The sequence below is a fragment of the Lissotriton helveticus genome, chromosome 6 (assembly GCF_964261635.1).
Source record: "Lissotriton helveticus chromosome 6, aLisHel1.1, whole genome shotgun sequence".
Lineage (NCBI taxonomy): Eukaryota > Metazoa > Chordata > Amphibia > Caudata > Salamandridae > Lissotriton > Lissotriton helveticus.
In genome coordinates, this window is record NC_136067.1 from 104220153 (window position 1) to 104245997 (window position 25845).

At 42.8% G+C, this 25845-nt stretch overlaps 1 protein-coding gene across 3 annotated transcripts in view; it reads left to right on the plus strand.

The window, feature by feature from the left end:
* Nucleotides 1–25845, plus strand: part of LOC144762289 (uncharacterized) — a 383652-nt gene that overhangs the window by 331375 nt on the left and 26432 nt on the right. For all 3 annotated transcript variants that reach the window (XR_013596075.1, XM_078647431.1, XM_078647429.1), the window contains exon 5: nt 17588–17687. Coding sequence is in view for 2 of the 3 variants with exons in the window: in XM_078647431.1 (XP_078503557.1) it covers nt 17588–17687 (100 nt within the window). In the remaining variant the exon portion in view is untranslated. The remainder of the gene's footprint in view (nt 1–17587; nt 17688–25845) is intronic.

Genomic DNA, 25845 nt, shown 5'->3' on the forward strand with positions numbered 1-25845 from the left:
GACTATCGGGTTCCGTCACCTGCTAAGGTTCAGGAAGGGACAGACACAGGACAAGAGGGACAGGAACAAAGCCTAATATCTCATTAACATCATACAGTATATATAGTAAAACAGTACAATTGCATTGAATACAGTAGGCGTAACAAGTGACAAATGGAAGATAAGAACATATGGGCGTGAAAAGAAGGCGTGCACAGGGCGTGCACGGAGACATGTGATGTAAACGTCACAGAAGTGTCATAAATGGGTGGATACATGGAGGGGGCTTCATGGGCAGCTGGAACCTTTAACCTACTGGTGCGCGCAAACGGGTCATGACGTGTAACTGGGGAGAGCTGGGGGCTCTGACTTCTAGCACTAGAAGAGGAGACTAAAGTCTAGGATGTCAGAACGACCTGTACCTATAGCATATCTGATATCTTGTGTTTGGAGTACATGTTGCTTGAATCTAAAAGTCATCAGGGCAAAGGCTACTTGTCACTAAGGCTAGTGCATGCAGATATTTCTTCATGTATTACGTGTGCTATGGATCTTCTATGGATACTAATTCAGTAATTCTCTTGCATGGAGACAGGAAGACTAGACTATAGATGAAGATGTTTATACGGTTCGTTAGCTAGGAATGTGAAGCCGGGGAGCTGAACTGATAACTATAGGCATAACATAATCTTGGCAGACAGGCAGGCAGGCCAGGCCGGGCACCGCGCTGCTTGGCAGGAAGTAAGTGAAGGGTCAGGGATGCGGGCGGGGCTGCATCGCTCCTCGGAGTGGTTCAGGAGACTTGAAGCTCGAATCTGGTGTCCGGGCCCTGTGAGGCCTAGAAACGGGTGCAACTCGATGATTTATCGTGCACAATGTAAAGACGTTGGCAACATAGGCCTAAAAGCCTAATTCACGTTGCTTTCACGAGGGACTGGATAACTGACATACTAACGTTGGACACAACTATAAATGTGTCTTTATTCGGTCAAGGGGGAAAATATGCATATTAATCATGCACATATAACACATGATGGGGAACACGTAGGGACACATGACAGGGCAAAAATTCAATTTTCCTCATTTCCAAAAGTCAAAACCTAATGTAGACATCTGAGCATAAAAGGCTGCAGAATACATGTGTTTGGTATTTGTCAACATACTTTTCATTCCTGTCATGTTAACATTTTTAAAGTAAAATGATTCTGGATTGGATACATTGAAACCTGAAAAGTATTGAATATTTCCCAAAAATGTTTTTGAGCTACCCTTTGGTGACAATGTTTCCATTGGTTATACATTAATACATTTCTAGGGTTTGCAGATTTGTGCAAGAAATATTGACCATAATGATTATAACCATATATTTGTTCATAGTCTGATGAACCTTCTAAATAGTCATGATTAGTAAAAACTGCAGACATTTCGAAGTCTGACATCATATTATTAACAGTCTCGAAGTCCCAATCAGCAGAAAAGGTACTAGATGAAACAAAATAATTCAAGGAAATCTTGAACTTGTGTTGAATCTTCAACAGCTCCGCAGGGCCAAAAATGTTGTAATCAGTTCTGTCCCAAGCTATACCCCCAGGTATAGGAACGGCTGTGATGTTCACTGATGACAAGTCTCTTTGTTCACAATTAGATGATTTGTGTGACTTGAAGAGTAAGTTGATGTTCTTACTTGTTGTGTCCTTTTGTACATATCTTCCATTTATCAGCATTCCTAAAGTTATTACCAGAGTCAACCAAATTAGAAAAAAAGCACCCCCAACACAATACAAAGTTCAATCCATGGTGAAACAAGATAAGTCTTCTCCAGGTGATGAAAAAGGTCAGTTTCTTGTTCTTTCAAAGTTCTTTTTACTTGCGTCATTTCAGGCTCGCTGGGATCCTCGGAAAACATATCAAAGTTAATGAAATAGCCAGAGGCCGTTCTGTCAATTGTAGGGATTGCATCAGGATTCGTTGAAATCGCTGGAACCACTTGATCACTTGTCATATTTGTATAGTCCGATGCTATTTTATTGTAGACAGGTGTTTCTTGACAAACTGTTATTTGGGTTTCAAGAGGTACTAGTTCCATAGCTTTGTTGCTTAGTCCTTCATTTCGCACTGCAGATTCTTCAAAGGTGATGAGTCTCTCAGTTTGAACCTCTTGGATAGTAGCCAGTGGCGGAGTCCACTTGGCCTACTGCTTATGATCGGCCACATGATGTGGTTTTACCAGGTCGATTGACACAAACCTGTTCTCCTTCTTTCCAGCAAGGGGCGGCAGCAATACTGTTCTTGACCCGTGGATTGCTAGGACAGGTACTGGTTGTCTGTAAGAAGGCCCAAATTCCTCCTTGTCCGTAATCTTTTCTCTGACTAAATCACCAAGCTTTGGGATCCAGACAGGCCTTGCTGGGACGGTCGGTTTCTCTTCAGTGGTTGTTGGCTTCAGGAACACGTTACTTTGTTTTGTTCTTAATTCATTTAAGTCCTGTAAAACAGCAACACAGTCTTTAATATCAAAGGGTTTTTGGTTTACCACTGAAGTCTGACAATCGAGGTCCGATACTAACATTCTGGTCCCAAAAAAAACTTCATATGGAGTGATACCCCTTAGAGAACTTCTTGGCAGATTAAGACTACGTTGGACACTTATTAGATGTTTGACCCACCCGTCACCCGAGCCGAATACCCTAGCTGTTATAGATTGCTTTATGTCCCGTTTTTTCTCTCCACAACCGAATTTCCCTCGCGATGGAATGGACTAGAGTACCGCAATGCAAAGCCCGAATTGGCCATGGCCTCCTTGTAAGCTCGAGCGCTAAACGCAGGACCCTGGTCAGAATGTAGCGTGCTGACTGCGTATGTACCGATAAAGACTCGCAATTCTTTTATAACAGTTCGAGCGTCAGCAGAGCACTGAGGCTCACCTCCAAATGAATCTTGAACACAAATCCACTGCGAGCATGATATAGTTATAGTTACTATCCCTTTGTAAGGGACTGCAGTGGTTCAGGTAAACTCAAGCTAATGGTTTATCTGAAATTAACAGGGGTGTCTGCGCAGGACGTTTTACAGTAGACACTTTCATTTTTTGGCATATTTCACATTCCAAAAGATAGTTTCTGGTTTGTTTCCTCATGCGCGGGCACCAGTATCTCCGTTTTAATAATGACACTGTGGCGGAAACCCCTGCATGTGCAGAAGCGAGCCCTTCATGTGCTGCTAAAATTAGTCCTAATCTAAAGACATGGTTGTTTTAGATGTATGTGCCTATAACCCACCTTCTCCTATAGCGCCAAGAGATCCCCTTGGGATGCTTCGTTTGCGCTTTACAAATCCACAAAGTAATCTATGTTCCATGTTTGGAATTACTCTATCCCCCACACCAGAGATTCGAGCAAACGGAACATTATTCGTATCCGTTACGTATGAGTATTTGAGTGGAAACCCTTTTGGTAATGTTTTACCACTGTCTTTGCTTAAAGCGTTGACAGCCAGCATTATTTAACTGTCTATTTTCGTTTTTGAACGAGGGATTGCAGCTACGGAAGCCGCTTGCAAAGCTGCTTTCGCTGCTTCATCAGCCTATGAATTCCCTGAAACGTGAAAGCCATCACGTTGATGACTCATTGTATGTATCACGTGAGTGTTTTGTAGTTCTTTTTGTAACTGAACTATTTGTTCCCAAAGCAGTTTATGCTTGATTGTGCCACCTTTCGCATTCTTGTAAGCGTTTTGAATCCAATTCTGCAAGTATTCGTTGTAAGATTGAACACAATAATACGAATCGCACACACTGAGTGTGGGGAATTCGCGGTTCGTATTTTCAAGCACAGTTTTAAATACTTGTAGTTCAGCTCGCTGAGCTGTAAAATCTCCTAGAGATTGTGTTTTAGTGACCTTTGGTCTGAATTTGCCATTGTGCCAACGACCTTTAACGATTGCGCACGCCGCACTATAGGGTTGTTTACCCCCCGTAGCGGGTCAAGCTGATCCATCAGTATAAATTATACATTCTTACTGCTCTAGAGGCGGAATTACAGTAGGCAGAGGACATTCTTGATCGTATTGTAAAAATGCTAGTGTTTTCAAATACAGATCAAAAACGTATTCAACGTCTGTCGCAGCAAGAGAATTAACCCATTGTATCCATCTTGGATGTAAAGCTTTAGCATTTGGAATACTCGCTTTTGTCACTGCCTCTAAGGCAGGTACAGGTGTAATGACCATAATGCGTTTTCCCTGTGTGAGGGCTCTTTCTTTTGCTACTGCAGTTTGAACAGCTGTCAGAATTTTTTCTGTACTTGTGAATTTCATTTCAGCTTGTGTGTACTAATGTGATTTGTAAGCTATTGGTACTTTTTCACCTTCGTTAAAAGTTAAGTACGTGAATCCGCATTGTCCTGGAATGATTTGGATCACTAAGTTGCGTATGTTTACGTGAGTTTGTAAATGTTTTGTCGCTAACATGTCTGATTGCAGTGAATGCAAAATTTCTGTGTTTTTGTGTCCAATTAACTGTTTTAAAATCAGGTTTGATTAATTCGTAGAGAGGTTTAAACGTTTCTGCGTAATTTAGAATGGAAGTTCTTCCGAAATTCAGGAAACCTAGAATCAACTAAGTTTTTCAGCGTTTTTGGAAGTTGGAGCAGCGCACATTTCTCATATCCTAAGAAAAGGACGTTGAGGTGGGCAATTCTCGATTTCTTTCTTAAAATTGAATTTGTACCCTTCCGAGGCGAAGCCCAATATAATGGTATTCACCCTGTTTAAGTGCCTGTCCAAGTCATAGTCTGTTAGATAGATATCATCCACATATGACAACGCTTCGTCATCATATGTTTGTAGTAACTCTGTTACCCTCGCTGAAAACAACCCAGGACTATTCTTGAATCCCTGAGGGAGACGACCGAAGTGACCATGTGTCCCCATGATTGAGAAAGCGGTCAAATACCTACTTTCTGGTGCAATGTTTTGGCAGAAGAAAACCAACCGTTAGCAATATCTAATGTTGTTTTAGATTTTTTACGCACAATGTTATTCATTAACCCCTTCCATGCTCATGACGAGCTCAGCCCGTTTTTATTGCTGTCCAGCACAGCAGGAGTAACTCTCAGGCAGCGATGAGGTCAATGCCGCACTGTGTGCATTTTGTACTGCAAATGTTTTGCTACAAGAGTTTAAATGTCTGTAATCAAAAACTAGACTATATGTATTGTCTGGTTTGGAGACAGGAAACAAAGGATTGTTCATTGATGAGGTGCATGTTTCAATCACCCCCTGGTATTCAAGTTGATCTAAGATCTCCCTGACCTGTTGTTTAACTTCTTGCTTAACTGGGTACTGCCTTTGTGCAGTAGGTTGACTTTTCAACTGGTTTTTATGGTGAGAAGAATCCTCATCCCATCCTACATGATTTTTTTATAATGCTGGAGCCTGGGCTACTGCCCATTTTCTGGCATAGGTATATTTTAAATGAATTGGAATGTGGTCGGAGAAGGCTGGCATAATGATGTATTCGCCATGTGGGCACTCCCTGACCAATTCTGGTGGCCAGTCTTGTTCAGTGAGAAAAATGTCATAACCCTGAGAAAGCTGCTTCCAAAAGAGTGCTCTCACTTTTCTTGTTAGATCTCCCTCCATCCGGAGTGTTACTTCATATAACTTATGTAGACAACTAACCCTGGTATCTGCAGTTTCAACTTGGATGAATTCATTCAAGTCCACTGTCTCCAGATGATCCTTCAAGTTCTTGCGAGCTATGGTGACTTCTGATGCGCTGTCCAACATTGTCTGAGCCCATTCCCCGTTCTTAAGTTGCGTCCTCAAGATCCTCGGCATGTCTGATCTTTAGACCTGCTACCTTCTTTTTGGTGAATTGAGGAATTGGGAGGAAAACTAGTGAGCAATAACCAACCCATTGGCTCAAACACACAAACGATCAGCCTCTCTTGGAATGTTCATGGCTTTAACAACATTGGGCAAGACCATGAAACCGCAAACTTCTTGGAACAACATGACCTAATATTACTACAAGAAACTTGGAATTTGTGCCAAGTTTCCATCCCTAGTTATATATAGTTTCATGTCCTCGCCGAAAATTTTTCTAAATTTGGTCACCAGAGAGGAGGCTTAACAACGTACATCACCCAACAATATAGGTGGCAAGTGGAAGAAGTGGACACTGGGGTAAATTGGTTACAAGCAATAAAACTTACAGAGAGGCTGGACTCAAATTCACGCACTCACAACCTTTTAGTGCTCAATGTTTACGTACATCCGGAAAAGAAACAGAAAAAGGAAAAACTGATAACACTGATAACCTTGATCAGGGTATTGCAAAGCACTCACAAATCATATTCCATAATCATTACAGGAGATTTTAACAGCAACCTAACAAAAGACGATAAAATAATTCATGATCTCGAAGATCTGGGTCTCTCCATTTTGAACAAGAAGGAAAACGGGGGAAGAGTCATACCTATAACCTTTGTATGTGGAAATCGGAAGTCATCAATAGATTTCACAATAATAAGCAACAGTTTGACACCGATGGTAAGCTCGTTCTCGGTTGAGCAACGCATAGAAAGCGATCACCTCCTGTTACTCACCAAAATAAAAATTTTGGCCAACAAGACTGAAAATCAAAAAACCGTCATTCAGTATACGGAAAAATTCAATCTACGTAAACTGAAATGGGGTGGAAAGGACATAAAACCAACAATCGACACATTTAAAAAAGAATTGCTCAGACTAACACCGGAGGAAAAAGAAAATCCGATAAAAGCATGGGAATATCTATGTAAGGCCTTAACCAGAAACCCCCCAACTACAAAACAGACCATGAGAAGGTATGACACCGGGAAGAAGCCTTGGTATAATACCTTACGAGAGCAAAAAAGGAAAATCGCACGCGAAGTACGGAAGCAAGTAATAGCAATAAAAAGTGGAAAAATACCGGATAAGGCGAAATTAAAGGCCATGCGGAAAAAATACAAGATTCTGCTGAATAACGCAAACAAATCATACCAAACTGAAATCTGGTCTAAATTATTAATTGCCGGGAAACATAAAAATGCCCGAACATTTTGGGGTATCATTAATAAACTTACAAAGGGCAATTATCTAAAACAGGAGGCAGGCATTGGAGAAAGTAAGTGGATCCAGCACATCAAAAACCTGTTTCTTGACAGGGAGGAGGGTCAAAAGTGCCTCTGTAAAACAGAGTGCGAAATATGCGCAAGAAACTCTGAACATGCGGGAAAAATTCTGGGAACACGAAACATTCCACCTGAAGACACAAAGAAGCCATTTTCGGACTGCGAAAATAGGAATATAGGGAATTTTGGCAACAAATCAACTATAACACTAGAACAATCAGAAGATACAGTATCAGACACCCTAGTAACAGCTGGCGAGCTAAAATTAATAATAAAACGCCTGAAAAAAGAAGGTGCAGCAGGTCCTAATAGGCTTCCAAACGCCATCTTCAAACATTCCCCTGAGTTCTGGGCAGAATACTTAACATAACTCTTTAACTCAATTTACAGACAGAACAAGCTGCCCAAGTCCTGGAACGGGAGTATAATCCATCCCATTTTCAAACAAGGTGATCATAACGAGCCGAGGAACTATAGGCTGATATCGCTGATGGACGTGGAGGGAAAATTATATGGGTCATGCCTACTGTCACACCTTCAAGACTGGATGGAAGACACAAAGATCATACCTATGTTCCAAACGGGTTTCCGGCCAAGGACCGGTACACTAACAAACTTAATAACTCTGGCTCTCCTGAAGGAAAAAGCGGAAATAAAGAAGACGAGATTGTATGCTTGTTTTATAGACCTGCGAGCAGCTTTTGACAGGGTGTATCGAACCCGACTATGGGACAAATTGAGATCATGGGGCCTTCCGGAGAACCTACTGGAGGCAATAATAAGCTTGTATAGTGATACCTGGGCACGAGTCAAACTGGGAGACGGTAGCAGCATCACGGCTGAAATTGAAACACAGCAGGGCGTAAAACAAGGCTGTGTACTGGCCCCAAGCGTATTTAATCTCTACATGGCAGACATCGTCCGTCACATGCAGGTCGGGGAAGGTCATCCACCGCACCTGTCAAAAATCCCAATCCCCTTCCTGCAGTACGCTGATGATATTGTTGTTCTGAGTCAAACCCCAATAGGCCTGCAAAGGATGATCAACAATTTGGTCACCTACTTGAAACACGAATGCTTGGAACTGAATAAAGAGAAAACCAAAGTGGTCCGCATCGTAGACCCGAAAAAACAAACATTCATATGGTACGCAAACAGCACCCCAATAAAGGAGGAAGTATCATACAAGTACCTAGGTCTGAAACTGGGGCGAGGCCCAGCAAACAAGGAACACAAATTAGACCTGAAGGCAAAAGCACATTCCCTGATTTATGCATACCGGCAATTACAAAAAAAACTACGTTGCCCAAACTACACACACCTGCTAAAAGTGATAAAAGCGCAAACTTTACCTACCTTGTCTTATGCATTGGCCACCTGGTGTGGCAAAGAGGCGGGGCTGTTAAACAGCCTACAAACAAAGGTATACAAGGCAGCTTTAAATCTCCCAAAATCAGTATCACCGGCGCAGGTCCGTTTAGAATTTGGCCTGCTGAATCAGAGGTTTCGCAGTATGGGTACTTTTGCGAAACTTTGTCATAAAATACGTGCATCAGAAGAAGGCTCACTGGACAACCTGTGTTGGAAAGAAATCGATATCCAGCAGAAACAGCACGTGACTCACAGTTGGGGAGACTTCTTGTCAAAATCCTTGACCTGCTTAGGAATCGATTCAACATGGGACTTGATGCCAGATAGAAATAACTTCGATAAAATTACAAACAATGCAGTCAAATGCAAATCCTACCTGGAAGACAAATCAAGCACCGCAAAACGACGACACGGGTGGACAGTAATAAACTCATATTCCGGGATAAAACCACAGCCATATTTGGAAAGTCATTTTAATATACAAATAAAACAAAGATACATAGAACATCGGCTGGGCCTACAGTTTTCAAAGGACTTGCTACCATCCTGGAAAGATAGTCACACTGACCTTTATTGTCGTCTATGCGGATATCAAAATGAAACACTAACTCACCTGCTATGTGCTTGCCCAGCTCTTATAGATCTAAGGAGACAGCTTTTAAAGAACATTTTTAATAAACTGAATATTCGAACATGCAGGCAAGCTGTAATTCGATGGCTGGATGGATCATCTCCTATGTTGGCATGTAGGGGGGTCAAATACGTGAGGAAAGTTCAATCTCTCCTACAACAAGTGGACCCATGAAAACACAGTGAATAGGAAGTGTATACTGAAAAGCTTAGCCAAGTAAGAAGTGTACAAACAAAATGAATTATTTGAGATTTTATTAATGGTACAGTCTATTCATTTACCTTGTGAACAATTAAGTACATTATTTACTAATTTTTAACGATGATTTCAAATGCATGTTGTAATAATTTTTAATAATTTTAAACAATAAAATTTGACTTGACTTTTCTTGTTTTTCTGAACGTGTTGATCGTCTTTGGACTTCACCCGTTCTTCCTTGTGTTCTGATCGTCCTCTTCTTTCGGATTTCTGTGACGAAGTCTGAAAGGTACTAGAGGAAAGTGCATCAGTATCTTGATATCTATCGTTTTCTCAAATGTATCCCTATTCCTGAGGTTATACCTCCTTTCAGAGGGCTCCTTTGGAGGAGACCTACCCCTGGAATGAGAACGCTTCTCTCAGAGGTTTGTTTGTTATTTTCCCACTTCTTTTTAGAAGGAGTAGGAGTGTTTTTAGTAAATACCTTTTCAGGACTTTCAGACAGTTGGGGTTTCACTGGTTTCCCTTCCAGACTGTCTCTACCTAATTCTTCATAGGATTTTTCACTTATTCTGGCTAGTTCTTGAGGTTGCTCAATTACACCGAATACCCTTAATTTTTGGCGGATGCTGCTTCACCTTTAATATTAGCTAATGTTATTGTCGAGACCTGTTTTAAATCTTTGAGTAGTTTCATACCTAAATTTAAAGCAGGCTCTGCCCCGTATTCATTTTGAATCTGTTTCAGGACGTCTAGTATTACCGCCATAGACTGACCACCATGTGTTTTAGTGTAGATTGCAGCAAAGAGTGTACCCCAAGTGTCGCAGTCCTCCAGATGTGGGGCGACCCCCATTGGTAACCAGATTGTTAGAATTCTGTGTTTTTCATGAGGGGTAGTATTAGGAAATACTGTTTCGATTTGAGTAATTTATTGAGCTATCCAGAATGGAATTTGTTCCTGTTTTGCGGGTAATTTACCGACGACTGAGTGTAAAGTCTGAGGTGTAATTTTATTTCTGTTCCCCTGGTAAGGGGGATGTTGTGGAATCATTATTGCAGGCTGAACTGTAAGAGACCGCATGACATATTGAACCAATTGTCTATATATTTTGATAAGCTCTTTTAGTTGAGCTAGTAGTTCCACATCTGACATACCATTAATTTCAGGATGTGGTGTATAGCTGGCTAAGACCGGCGATGTTGCTCCTGGTCTACCTAGTGTACCGAGCCTGGTAATGTGATTTTATATGTTTTAGGGCGACTTTAAACCAGAGCACATGCTCTTGGTATGTTAGTGGAATTTCAATATCCTCTAAAGGAATGTATTCCGTTGGTGGTTCATCTTCTTTGTAGAAGTGAAACACATGTGTTATTGGATTTGCTTCGGGGAAGGCTATTCCTGAATAGAATACCTCTGTCTGGTGATATTCATGTTCCTCTTTAACAAAAACTACCCTACCACCTCTCGATGTTAGGCCATTTTTTATAAGTTTTATAGTGATGGTTTTCCTTAAATTTATAGGAATGCATATAGCATCCTTGTCGGTTTCATTAAAACCTGTTGTGTCAAAAGCTGCTGGATCAGCTGAAGCTCCACCGTTCTCAGTGTTTTTGCCGTCCGGCATTTTGTTGACTGAAAGTTTGCAGAGCAAGTTTCAAGGAAACCAAGATAAGGTGCACAATATTTTGGAGCACTGTATACTTCAACGTTGAATAACCCGAAAAGCTAATACATATAATTTTCATCCTACTCAGCTACGGTGGATATTATCCCTTTACCCACTCCAGACATCTATTGGAGTATTAAGGAAAAAGGGGTCTCTGAGAAAAGCACGACTGAGTTACTTTAGTATCTAGCGTTAAATTAGTGCCTTACCAAACGTTGGGTGCCATGTAGTGTAGTTCATATATTCCCAATAGGCTCTGTGCATTGGAATAATATATCCTATAGATATGACATAGTACTTAGGTCCGTAGGTCTCTATCGAATATACTAAACTTAATAGTGAGTGCCAGCTAGCTCAGAGGTCACTAGAAACGTTCTCGAATTCACAAGAAGGGATTAGTTTCTGACAACCGCTTAAACATGCCAACTTTGTTCCCCTAGGACTGGAATAACGATTTTCAGAGTCGTGGAAACAATAGAAGTATTTCACTCAGTCAATTGTGCATGCTTCGTTTCTACAGAGTTGCAGAGAAATAGTGAGACGGGCGTTTTCAATAAAAGTATTTATTGAACAGTCTTCTTTCTCATGCAAGAGAGGTGAACTGCTACAATCGTTAGACAGAATGCAAAGTATAATGCGTACAGCGTGAACAGTAATATAAAATAATACTGTAAGAGCATTGTATGGTTTCTAAGCCATATAAAAATACATACATACATAAATAAAATAGGCTAAAATACTCAACTGGTGCTTCTAAAATACACCTAACCCAGTGTACCTAACCTAGGTCTAGTACGAGGGAAGAAGTAAGGATGGTCTTTTAGCATAAGCTTAGTTTTGCCAAGAATCTACCGAAGGTTTCTCTAGGTTCTAATCCGCTCCATACTTTAGAATGAAGGAGTTCTGGTATCTCTGTCTCAGGACTTGATTTCCCAACACCCCGCAAGGGGAGTCATAAACACTGGAGCTGGATTTCTCTGCAGAGGACAGTTTTCTGATCAGTGCATCAGCTGGAGAGTCTGCTTCCTTCGGCACTTGCTGCAGCGAGCTGCGTCTGCCAAGTAGGTCGTCTAACTGCACCGAACCACCATGCTTTGCCATAGCAAGTGAAGGTATATTTATACCTTGAAGGTGTTTAGGAATGCCATGTTTGACGTAAAGTTGGGCATATGAACGTCATGAATGAACCCCTAGGGAATAGTTGTTCACTGTAAAGTAACTGAGTTCTTGAAGAAATCAATATTCAAGTAAGAGGAAGTCCCTAACGGCTTCAGCTGGTTTTCCCAAAAATCGTTGTGACGTTTGGAAGTAGCCATTCCTGTATTTGGTTAGCATGGGCTATGCCTAAATAAGTGCTCGCTTTCTATGCCTATAGAAGGGCAACTTGGTTTGTACCTATATACGGGCATGAACTGGGAAAATCCATACGGAATCTAAAACGACATACAACACTCTAGTATGAAAATTATGGGTTGAGTACTCTTGGCACATTGAAATCTTGGGCTATGGAGAAAATGTTGTCCCATGTACGATATGGTTTCAAACCAGCTATGGCAGCTATTGACCAGTTCTTAAAATTTTATTTGTTGGAAGGTAAATGTGATGGCTAAGGAAGGGTCTCTTCACTTGGCGTTTATTGATTTATCCAGCGCCTTTGATCTGGTGAATTGTTCAAAGCTCTTGTCACTCCTGGAGAAGAAGGGGGTGAAATCAGAATTGCATTCTCTCATTAAACGTCTACATCAAGGGTTGACAGTAAAAGTACGTTATGATTTATCAGGAGAAACAACTTCTCACATTAAATCTACACATGGGGTCCATCAGGAATGCATTCTTGCCCCTTTTCTATTTAGATTATACATAAATGGAATCTTTAAATACCTGGTAGGGGTTGGGATGGACATTCCACAGATAAACATCCAATGCCCATTCTCCTTTTTTTCAGACGACGACGACTGTGCTAATTGCGTGCACGGCAAAGGATCTCCAAACATTACTGGATTCTTTTTTTTTTTCCTGGCTGGAAACTTTGGACCGTAAGTTAAATCAGTCCAAATCTTTATTATTACTTGTGGGCTGTAAGACAAAATCCAAAACTTTCTTAATGGGGAATTCAACACTGGAGACAGTGAAAGTATTTATCGGAGTATCCTGTTTAGCGCCTCGTTTTAATGGAACTCGCTTCTGACCAACAGGGTACAACAATTCAAGAAAATCCTAGAGGCAGTTTTTAGATTGTCGCATAGGCTTGGTCAGAAGCCCATTAAAGAATGTTAACTTGTATAGCACCAAATATATGTCAGCTGTGTCAGAGTGCAGGCCTATGGGGTTATTCAAATTCGACCTTTCTCCAACAAGCATAAAATAGTTGTATTTGTAGATTACTGATGACCCCTCCATGGGCTGCTACTTTAGTCTACCATGAAGAATTAGGTCTTGGGTGCCTGGAAGATAAGTTGGGCCTCGCTCCGCTTTTCTTCTAGATTAATTTACCGATTAACCTCGAGGCATATTTGGTTAGTTCCTGTATCTTGGATTGTCTTGCTCTAGACTGAGTTGCACATATTCCATGAGATACATACTTGAAACAAACTTTTGATACCATTGGAATGAAAGAGATGTTAGATAATTCTCTTCAAATTACCACTAAAAGTAAGGATGAAGTTAAAACACGATGTCTTAATTACCATTCAGATACACGATTACGGAAAGCGCAGACTATGGTTTCTCTGAAAAGATATGTTGAGATCTTGACCACAGAATGCTTGGAACTATATCTTTTCTGGGTCATGAATCGCATCCACCGAAGTTACCTTACTCTCGTCCGGCTATGTATGATCCATTTTAAGGTTGCTTACCCTATACAAGTATCCGCACAAAGGGCAAGCCTATTTTATTTTATTTTATTTATTTTATTTTATAGCATTTGTAAGGCGCACAGCTACCCACAAAGGGTTTCCCGGCGCCAAGAACGCAAAGCACTCAGATATCACTGGGGAGAGAACAGACAAAACAATTATTTATTAAAAAGCCACGTTTTTATGCTCTTTCTAAAATTCACATAGCTTTCCTCCTTGCGAATGTGGGAGGGCAATGTGTTCCACAGCACTGGCCCCAGGTAGGAGAAAGATCTCCCGCCCATTCTGGCTCTTTTAAACCTTGGTACTGCAAAGTTTGCCGCTGTACCTGAACGCAGGTTACGGTTTGGGAGGTAGGGCTTAGCAAGGGCCTGAAGATATTTGGGGGCAGTGCCGGCTTTGATTTTAAATAAGTAGCTCAAGGCTTTGAAACAAATACGGTTCTCGACCTTAAGCCAATGCAGATCCTTGAGATGTTGGGTGATCCTAGCAGATCTGGGGATTTTACAAAGCAGTCTAGCCGCAGCGTTCTGCACTAGTTGCAGACGCTTTATCACTGTCTTATTTGAGCCCAGGTATAAGATGTTACCGTAATCAAGCCGAGATGTCACTAAGGCATTGATCACGGTCTTCTGGGTAGTAGGTGGCAGCATCCAGATGATTTTGCGTAACCATTTGATAATGGTGAAGCATATACCTGCCACTTTGTTTGCTTGCTGGGACATAGATAAACAGTCATCAATGATGACCCCAAGGTTTCTAACCTGCGAAGCTGGAAATGGAAGTTTACCCAATGATGGTGGCCAATGGGAATCATTCCAGAGATCTTTGCTATTTCCTAACAGGAGTACCTCTGTTTTCTCTCCATTCAGCTTAAGTTGGTTGTCTGACATCCAGCAAAAGATTTCTTGGAGGCCTACTTTTAATGCAGATGGAGTGGACATGTCAGATTTGGAGAGTGAGAATAGGACTTGTGAATCATCTGCATAAGTCATTAAACTTAAGCCAACATTTTCTACAAGATTGGCCAGTGGACGTAAGTATAAATTAAAAAGCAGAGGGCTCAAAATTGATCCCTGTGGCACTCCTATTTATTTTGTTTTGCCCCTATATATTGTTCTTAGACAAGATTTTCTGATTCCTGTTTCGAAGTCTAAACTGAGAACTCATAAAGAAGGCTTGACTTCCTGCAGAAACTTTGTACACCCCAGATTTGCTGTGCCGAATTTCCTTTTATTAGGAAGGCTCTAGAACTAAGGTAATATATGAATTATTTGCGCTATGATTATACTGAATACTCGAAACATCCGATGCTGGTGTATCTCTGTTGATGTAGTTTCTTTAGTGTTTTAAAGAGTTTGTTTTAGAAAATATTTGCGAATGCATTTTATAGTGTGGTATGGAACTCAGTTCGTATTTGTAACTGATTGTGGCTCTTTTTTTTTTTTAGCTAATTGCAAGTGATTTTAAAACTATAATAATTTATTAATTTTAAATTATGTAATTTTTAATTTTCTTTTGCCGCCTTTTGGATGAATAAAGCTGTCTGATCTGAGTACCCTCCGGCATCAATAAGTATCCACAAATTTTCCAGCAATTGTTCCAGCTTGTCGACAACCGATGTTATTCCACTCCACAGCAATATTGTACAACCTCTGGCATTGACAGCTTGGAGCGATATATAGGCACCACCTATGTGTTTTGACATCAGTTCCTTTCTTTATGCGCCCTTCGCCGCATTCTCGCCTTCTTTGTGGAAATGTTGTTGTTTGATTAACTGCCTTGTATTATCTATTGTCCCCATGCCAATAACGGTCACTGTCTTCTAGGAGCTTTAGGTTGATGCCCTAGGTTGCACACTAGTTCCTTGGATCATTCAAGGTGTCAGTGGGGTGCCTTACAAGCATCTACATCGCAGGGGTGTTTAGATATCGCCTGGGCACTGAAATGCAGTGGGTGCATCCTCCCCACCCCTCAATATGTGTGTCCTTTGGGTGGTGTATTTATCTCAGCAGGGTGTCTTCTACTGTATCTTTTTAACCTTAGTGCATTATGAAGTTGATCAGTCCAGGACATGCAGTTAATCCACTCTCTACTGCTGCTCCCTTTTGAGGCTAGGACCTCAGATTTCTCTTTCGCCTCCTCTCTAGTCACCCTCCTGGGATTCCGGTCCCCAGCCATGCCCTACATGGGTGCGTAACTTCCTCTCCCCCAGTGTCTGCTGTGGGGAGTATAGTGAGCCATTTGCAAGGTCTAGCATACCTGTTCTCTTCCCCCTACCATACCCTTTTGTACTCTAGAACCTGCCTCATGCAGGTCTTCATATCCCCTCCGGACCACAAGTTGGTGCTTGCCAGTCTCACCTGCCTGTATCCAGTTTGCAAGTGGCTGACTTTGGTTAGATCAACCAGAGTGCTCCAGGGACACCTCTCTAGTGGTTTTCTCTGGGGTAATCTTTTCTCCGTCATCTGACCACCTGCTTGTGTTTCTTCCCCTCTGTTTTGTTCCGATTCCACATACAGTCCGATTCCTACAGTCATACAGCAGTGCCCACGTTTTTAGATGCGCCAGAAACCTTGCCATCTCAGCTCCCCTCAGCAGTCCTGAAGTCAGTTTTCCTTTTTATTGTATGGGGTCCGCCTGCTCCCCCTTGGGCTTTCACTTCAGGGCGTATTCACGGGAAGTCAGGGTTGGAATGGTAATTGTACCCCCTCCTTGTCCCCACCCCACGAGGGTCAGACTGTTCTAAGTTAAGTCACAACTGTCATGTTGGTCTGTTGGTCTAGTCATCGTCCCACATTGTTTAAATCAGTGCCTACTAGCTACTGCAATAAGAGGAAAGACAAGAGAGGCTATAAATAATATCTGTATGGTCCAGTTTCTCTTTCATCAGAGGGCTCCTACACCCCATCAGAGGGGCTCCTAAACACCATGAGAGATAGAAACCTTTCCGGCTTGTTAGGTAGCAATGCAGTCTCAATTCTTTTTATGCTGCATGGATATGTGCTAAACACGTCATTACACCTTGTTTAGCATGGTGGGGAACTACTCGACAAAATGGATTAGGGCTCCTCTGCTTCTAGCAAAATCTAGTTTGAAGGAATGAAAGAAGTTTTGGAGGACACCACACTGTTCTGACGAGTGGCGGCATGTCAGTGTAGAATGATACCCATGGAGGCAGTGAAGCCCGAGCCAAAATGAAACCGCATTGCAGCAACATGACCCACTGTACAAGAGCTGATCCTCTGTGGGCAGACCACCTGCATCAATGACATCTGTCCCACATGAGCTCTGCCACCTAACCTGCAGAGCGGGTGCCCCTTACTCCCCATACCGTCTTCACTGTGTGCCTGCAAACGCTCTGTCCCACATGCTTTTACAGTTGCTTTTTTTCCACTGTCACAAGGCGTTCTCTGTAACATGTCTTAGTTCATCAGTGCACTCCCTTTCCCATTCTTTCATTAACGTGATCTGCTTTGGCCACAAGGGATGTTTGCTGCCACATGCTGATGCTTGACCAAGAAAAGCAGTTATTTAATTGTATTGTCTGACAGAAGTGAATTAACTTATTTTAAAATGAATTGTAAAAATCTAAAAATATATTGTCTAAAGTGAATAATGTTCATTATTAAGACACCTCCAAACTGTCTCATTTTGAGGTGTATTTTTAACCCTGGGAATGAATGATAGCCATACATCATGATTTTTTCCTGTTTTCGTTCAGGTCATCGAAGATCGACAGAAACTGAAGGCAGAGCGTGAAACTCGACAAATGAAAATTGCCTTCTTGGAGAAAGAGCTGGAGCGTACACGTAAACAGCTAGGTATAATTCCTAGTACATTTTTCCAACATTTTCTCCCTGGAAAAATCCATCCTAAGGCAGGCCGGTGTAGAATTCTGTGTTTCCCCTGCTCTGACCGAGTCTTGTGGTGCATGTAATGTCTGTTTGTAGAATGTTCCCGTTCATTGACCCAGTAGTGTCTGTCGGAAGGGGTCAGAGAGAACTTGGAGGTTGAACTGGAACTTCATTGGTTTAGTGTTACATAAGCAATGTAACCTTCTATGTAAGGAGTAACAACAAATAAACCCACTGTTTTCTGTAACTTAAACGTGAAAACAACTTTTTTCCACCAATGCAACATTTGTTACTAGGAGAAGTAAAGGAAGTGGTTCAAACATAACCTAAAAAAAACAAAACTGAAGGAAAAGTGAGCAAGTTGGACAAGTAAAAAGCACCACTATTACCCACCCATCTAGCAGCCTCGAAGAAGAAGAAAGGTGTCTGTCTTGATGGGAACAGTGCCTGAAGCCTTCAAGACTATTGTGAGAATGTCTGCAGAGAAGAGTAGAGTGTAGAAGGTATCCTGACAAGGAAGACTGAGATACTGGGCATGCTAATGTGCAGCAAGCTGTGCCAGTAAATCCACAGAAGATCTGCAGAGTAGGTGAGTAAAGAAGATATAAAGTTTTTTATTTAAAGAAGGGGCGTTTTTTGTTGTTCTGCAGCTTCGAAAAGAGTGAAGTTTGGTTGTGCCAGCATCGTAATAGGCGAGGTCGCGGCTACAAGCTGTGGATATTTTTAGTGATGGCTGCAGTAAAAGCTCTGGCGTGGGTTCTAAATCTGGGGTTTGACCGGAATCTTGTGAGAGCAGCTTCTTGTGCAGTTCATTGTCCAATTATCTTTCTGTTTAAGGCTAACAAAATGAAGGTAGGATTGGCAAGATGGCAGTCATTAGGGTATCAGTGTGCCTGACTGATTACGAAAAACAAAACTATCAATTTTTTTGTTTAACTGAAAAAATGTTGCTCATGTACTCCAATGGAGGTAGTGCAAGTTGAGGTCACCACTCTGGATCGAGGAACTAAATTTCACTCCCAGGACGTTTCTTAGTGTAGTGATACAATTAATAGAAGCTCTATACTTTGCATGGTGCAAGAAAATCCCTTCTCTAACCTCTTCCATGGTCATGAGCCACGGCGCTCCGGTGCTCATGACGAGCTCAGCTCGTCATGAGCCGTGGAACGCTCACACGCGGGGATAATTCCCCTGCTGTGCTGAGCGTTCCACGGCGGGTAATGCACCTGTGACGAGCTGAGCTCGTCATGAGCACAGGAGCGCCGTGCCTCATGACGAGCTCAGCTCGTCATGAGCATGCAGGCGCCGTGCGCGCCCCCCCAGCACAGCGGGGAAATTAACCCCCGCAGCGAAGGGGCTAAGACCCATTAAATTATCTGACATCCACTCAGGCACCTTTTTATGTGCTGTAAATCCTGCCGAGGAAGAATCGACAGTCATTGCCTGGGCAACAGACCAGATCTCAGAACTGGTGTGGGCAGAGAAGCAAGCGTTTGCAAAATGCGGAATTGAAATCTCCTGAGATGTAGAAAACGCTTATCCTCCATTCTCTTGCCCCGTAGCCCTGGAAAATGTCACTCCCAGACAGGATATGCGGGAAAACGGGATTTACAACCACAGACCAAGAGAGTTGGCGACAGTGTACAGACTCGGCTAGCATCAATACTTCGAGGGGCCCGAGCCTTTCGGTCACAACGACGTGGTCAAGATGTCAACACAGATGGCCATGGCAAGGCTGTACTGCCCGAGAAACAACTACAACATGTGACAATGTTTTGAAAGGGGAAGAGTGTGTATTCCGTTTCTATGACCGTATTATTTTTAAGGCTAAATCCTGTTTTCAAAGTGTTCCATTCAAGAGACAAGATTGTTCCAAATTTGAACAGGAAATCTTTATTAGTGCATTTTTGAACATGGACAGCCGAGTCCTGCAAGGTTCTCCGGTAGAGACCATAGTGCACCTGGAGATTTATCTCGAAATTTATAGTTCAGAAAAAACTTTGATGTTGGAACAAACCGACCAGAAAAATTGGAAGAAGTGCATTGTATATGAAAATTAATGTCTAAATAGCCTTGAGAAAGCCCTGGCGCCAATCGCCACAAGGGGCGAAACACGTGTCGGGTGTCCATGTTCAAAAATGTACTAATAAAGATTTCCTGTTCAAATTTGGAACAATCTTGTCTCTTGAATGGAACACTTTGAAAACAGGATTTAGCCTTAAAAATAATACGGTCATAGAAACGGAATACACACTCTTCCCCTTTCAAAACTGACAATTTTAGAAAGCTCAAGAGGTCCAGAGCTTTGAGTGTGTTTCCTTTGCTTGTACAAAATCCTGTGAAAACTGATATAGCCCTGGAATCTTTGGACCTTCACCCTTTCTTGTCAGGAACAACATGTGACAATGGACTGGTCTTTACTTTCGGATGCCTTACTACCTGTCTCACAAAGGAATTGATTGACAGTTTAACCATTTAGCTGAATCCCACCATTGGAGAACCTTTTGATTTGTGCCTGGAATACCGAGGGACTTTGGGTAAAATTGAGGGCGTGGCCTTTCTGGCTTAAATTAAAACCTTTGTACGTGGTGAATTTTCAAGAAACCGGGACTCAAGCAGCTATAGACCTCCCAGCATACTTGATCTTCAGTAAACCGATGGTTAGAACTCACACATTGGGCTTCTCATGTTGGTGGTCTTGCTATCTATGCAGCGGCTAAACTTAATGTCAGAATAAAGAAGGTCAGCGTCAACCATCCTAATCTGCAAGCAGTAAAATTCTTGGAACATTCTTCAAGTAGTTTACCTCCCCTGCTGATTATAAATGTTTACATACATCTCTCGCTGGTGAAAAAGAAAAACTATCGATCTTTTACTGGATTTTTTGACTGTCCTTTCTGCAACAAATCCGGCGCCTCTTATCCTAATGACCTGCAATTTTAACATGAATCTGCTGCTTGGTGCAACCAGGGATCGAATAGTGGAAAAATTCGTTCAAATCTGGTCCATTCCCTTGTTTCAACCTTATATGCAGAGGAGGGATGCCAGTAGGTGACAATTTATAAATGAAGTGGAGCATCGGGGTCTGAGAGTCTTGAATGGTTGCGCTGAACTTGATAATCCGGCGCATCCATCCCATTACTCGGCAACCTCTAATTCAACTATTGACTACACTTTAGTTTTTCTTCCTTTATTTCATATGGTAGCTTCCCTGGGAAGCCGACTGGAATGTGACCATAAACTGCAGAGGATCCAGTTAAATCTGCATGTCTCCTTGTACGACGTAGTCCAGCTGGATATCGGCACAGTGTCTACGATCAATTACAGAAGTTTGCAGTGTACAACAGACTACATTGAGAAAGTGGAACAGCAAGTCAGACTCCAGTGAGAAATGGTATGTGAAACAACCCCCAACCCATTGGCCCAGTGGGTCTAATTTGTTCAGCTACTTTTGGAGAACCAAGTTTGTGCAGAATCATCACAGGGGGCTCGAAAATCACAAGTCAATGTGATCGTACCCCTGGACCCAATGCTTTACCACTGGCAGTATTTAAACAAAATCCCCACTACTGGGCCAAACATCCGGTCACCTTATACAATCACGTCCATATTAACCAGGAAATCCCAAATAGCTCGTGTGGGTCTAGCTGGTGTGGCCCAAATCTATAAAGCAGGGAAAACTACACAATCACCCAGTTATAGGTTGATTGCATTAATGGTTGGGGAGGCAACATACTTCTCAAAAGGCCTTCTTGCCGAATTGTCAGACTGGGCCGACACCAGTTCATTGGTGCTGATGAATCAGATTAGGTTTATTAAGGGAATTGGCACTTCCACCAACACCTAGATGTTGGCCATACTAATCGAACAGGCAAGGGGCCGTTCTTTAAATCTACATCTGTATTATGTGGACTTTTGTTCAGCGTTTGCACGGTACAGTGAAACATCTTGTGGTCCAAGTTACAAAGTTGAGAAATTTCTCCTCTCCTCCTTATGGCGCTATTCAATTACTGTACACAGACACCTGGGCATGGGTAAGGCTAGGAAAAGGTACGATGGTTTAAACAAAAATCCCAACAAGAAATGGCCTAAAGCAAGGCAGTGTACTGGCTCCTTTTTTATTTTATTTTTATCTTGTGCAGATGACAACGGCCTTAAATAATGTCAACTCTCACTCACCCATGGTGGCTGGATTTACGGCTTCACACATTTGAATTTACAGCATTCCACAAACTTTTTTCTAGCTCTCCTACGTCGACGAGGACGTCATGATGGCACGGCTACATTTGCGACTCTGTTTGACTTCACTGGAGCCACAAGAAGACCTTGTTGGCGTGCTGATGTCCGTTCCCTTTTTTCCGTGCCGTCGACGTGGAACGGTTTTCTGGGACTCTCCATTTTCTTCAGTTATTTTGTTATCTGCTGTTTCCGTTGGTGTAGCAGTGCTATAGCGACATCGTAGAAATCAGGTTTCAAGCCTTGTGGAGAGTGTGGGGGTCATATGTCTATCACTGACCCACATGAAGACTGTTTGTGGTGTCTTTCTTTAAACCACAACGTTGGAGGCTGCTCCAGTTGTCAGAAGATGAATCTGAAGGAGCGTGAGACTAAGCTTTTTATGGCGAAGGCAAGAAAAGAGAAGAGGGGCTGAAAAAGTTCAAAGTCAAAATCAAAGTCGTCGACTTTACATACTTCGAAGTCGAGGAAACACAAGAAGAAGAGAAGGCACGGTACCTGACGTCATTCATCGAAGGGTAAAGCTTTGAGGACTCTGGCTTCGTGACTTCAATCTAAAGATTTCATCTCACACTTCGTGACGTCACTCTAAAGATTTCATCTCAGTCTACTTCTCAAGCGACTCCGGCTCACTCTCTGACGCCGAGGGGTTCTCCGGCGAAGTCACCGATGCCGAGGGGTTCTCCAGTGCCACGGTTATCTCTGGTGCCGAAAGATTCTCGGGAGTCTAGGATGTCCTCACCTGTGCCTGCGACCTCTCCTGTTTTGGGTTTGACGTCCCGACGCCTACTCGGCCTCTAGTGCATTCAGACGGAGCTCCTTATCCACCCTTCCTGGACCTAGGTCGGATCCTTCGCATTTTTCTTAATGCAATGTACGGCATCTTACCCTACCGGTGCGCCGTCGGGCCCCGTGGGTCCGCTTGCATTCAATTTGGGTGTGCCTCAGCAATATGCCCATGCACCCTTCGTGCCCTTTATGCCAACAGCGCCGTCCTGGCAGTTTCCGGCTCCAAGATTTTCTACGCCGTTTTCTCAGTCTCGGGTGCCATCTGGTGGAACCTCTTCTTCTCGTCTTCGATCTGCACTGTTGCCTACTTCTGAGGCTCTTCCGTCGCCGCCAGTGTGGGTGTCTCAGGCGCCGCCGACGCCATTCTCAAAGTTGCGGTCAAGAGGAGAAGCCCAAAGAATTTCAGCGGGAGGAAGCTGAAGGTGAAATTGAAGAGTCTGCTGATTAGTTCACATCTAGGCGAGTGGTCTAGACCAGTGTTTCCCAAACTGTGGTCCGTGGACCCCCAGGGGTCTGTGAGACATTCCCAGGGGGTCCGCAGGACTCTAGTGCCTGCCTTCGTAGTGAAAAACTAAACACCCATGCGTCCTCTCAGCACACAAAAGCAGTGAATGTTGGCGCAGGGGCGGTAAGACCACCACAATGCAATCTGGCCAATCACCATTCAGCTTTAGGAGCAAGCTGAAGGGTGATTGGCCTTATTGTATTATTTGCTTCTGCCCGTCCTCCGACGTTACGCACCCACAGTGCGTGCGTTTACCCTTGTATTTGCGGCCAGCCCCGGGGCATTTTGCTACCATATGTGCCCTGGTGCCCTAAAAGCAGAGCACAGCTGTACCTCTTGTATCGAGGCTGAAGAGCATTTGAGCACCTCTAACCGGCAGGAGGGCTCTTCTCCCTCTGGAACTGCATGCGAGTGTTTTACAAGAGTACCTACGCATTTACAGTAAAAGCGCGCGTATGCTTTAAAACGTCTTTCCTTTTTATGTCAGCCTCATGTAACATTGTTGCTTATATGAGCCGGCACTTACCACAAAGTGCTGTCGAGAGGTGACATTACCTGTTACATAAAGCCCCTCGATAATCCTACATCCGGTCAGAAACAAAGTGACGAGCTGGGATTCAAACCTCTGACTTCCGGATTGCCTGGGATGCATTAGTCTGCAAGCCATCAGACCTGGCTCAGTCGACTTATCAGCTTTAAACAGATACAAAATGACAGGGAACCATTTAATAAAGAATGAGGCGCCTGCTCTCTGATTTTGCACTATAGAAATAGCGCATACATCACCTCCATGAGGCTAACATTTGGGCCAGAACCTTCCGAAACATTGCCAGACAGCTAGAGTGACAGGAACAAGTAAACTACCCACAATGCAAGAGTTTTATAACACCACAAAAATCTGAATCACTACTAGGTCTACTAATATCTAGAGTGGATGTCATTTGGAAATTGCATTGTCTGGCACAAGTTAATAACATGGAATGCTGCGTGAGGCGGAGGCCTATAATTCTGCGCTTTGCATAACGATCCCAGTATTAAACTCTGCGATGGCACCCAAGTGCCCTGCCATAGTAATGCATGCCAGGGGTTCTCGAAAGGGGCGGGGCAAAGCAGGCAGTAGGAGGGGCACGGTAAAGGCAAACCATTTCAGCAACAATGCACAGGAAGTAAATCACTCCCACAACAGATATATTGCATCGTAACTCAGAAAAACAGCTTCTGCATTTCACCACGTCCCTAGGAAAAACTAAACAGTGCCCATGTGCCCCCAGGATCATACCAACATTGGCCTTCCAATCAAACTGGTATAATCACAAGACAATATTCTGATCGCATGCCACAGTCCTGAAGTCCGCTGCGGATCTCCCAGAATCCAGGATAATCATCTACAGTGTGCTGCTACATACAACAGACCCAAATCAGACGGGAGACTCACGATTTTCAAAGCAAAACATGGCTTTCTTTTGACGGTCTCCCACCTGAAATTGCCTCTGCTTGAATAGAAGTCAACAGGGGTGATCTACTCTCCCGATTATTTCTGTGAAATCTTCCATTTTCTTCTTCTAAAAATGTTGGCATGTATGCTTCTAGTCTAAATCTTTTTAGATCTCCCTCTCAAAGTCCTCTTCCCCATTAACCTGCGAATACCTTTGTCTCAACATTTCTAGTGACAAGCAGCTGGTTTGCAAACTTCATACATTCTATCACCCTCTGGGCAACATCCTACCATTCATTGAACAATTAATGGAAATCATAGCTGACCATGTCGATTCAATGCAGCCCCAAATCTACCTGGAAGACTTTAACCTTCATTGGTCAAACCCTAACGACCAAGCTGTAGCATGCCTCAATTCCTTCTTGAAGGATCACGATTTGGTTCAACATTATGACCAGCCTACCCACAGGAAGGGTGAAACTCATGACCTCATCATCTCCAAAGTACATTCGATCACTTTGGACTCCATTATACCCTGCGATTGGTCGGACCATCACGTCATTTCCTCCCATATCAACTTGGAGGTATCTCAGAGTAAACCTCAAACTACTAAACCGAAGATCTGGAGAAGAGACCTTAGTGACATCAACACAGCTGACCTAGCAACCCGCTGTAAGCGTGCCCTCACTCTTCAAAGAGAATTAGTCGAAGTACATGCACACACAGACTTGTATAACTCTTCTATGTCTAGCATCGTGGACGAAATTGCTCCACTCCAGTAAAAAGAAATGTACCCTCAAAAATATCTAAACCTTGGTTCAATAGCAACCTAAATTCGGAACGTCGCAATCTAAGGGCCATAGAGCGCTCCTGGAGATCCACTCCGTCAGCGGACCATCTAAAAAACCTTAAATCTGCTAGAAGCTCTTATAACAAACACATCAAGACAGCCAAGGCGGAATATTTCAGATCCCAACTTACCCAAGCGGCCAATCGACCCAAGAAACTGTTCGAATGGGTTAAACAACAATCTGTTATAGCCCCCAACCGATCAGCTTTGGATGTCAGTCCTCCCTCATGTTTTGACTTGGCAGACTTTTCTACTGAGAAAACTAGACTTATTTATATTGATCTAGAAACCAGGAGGTCTCTATTAAGAT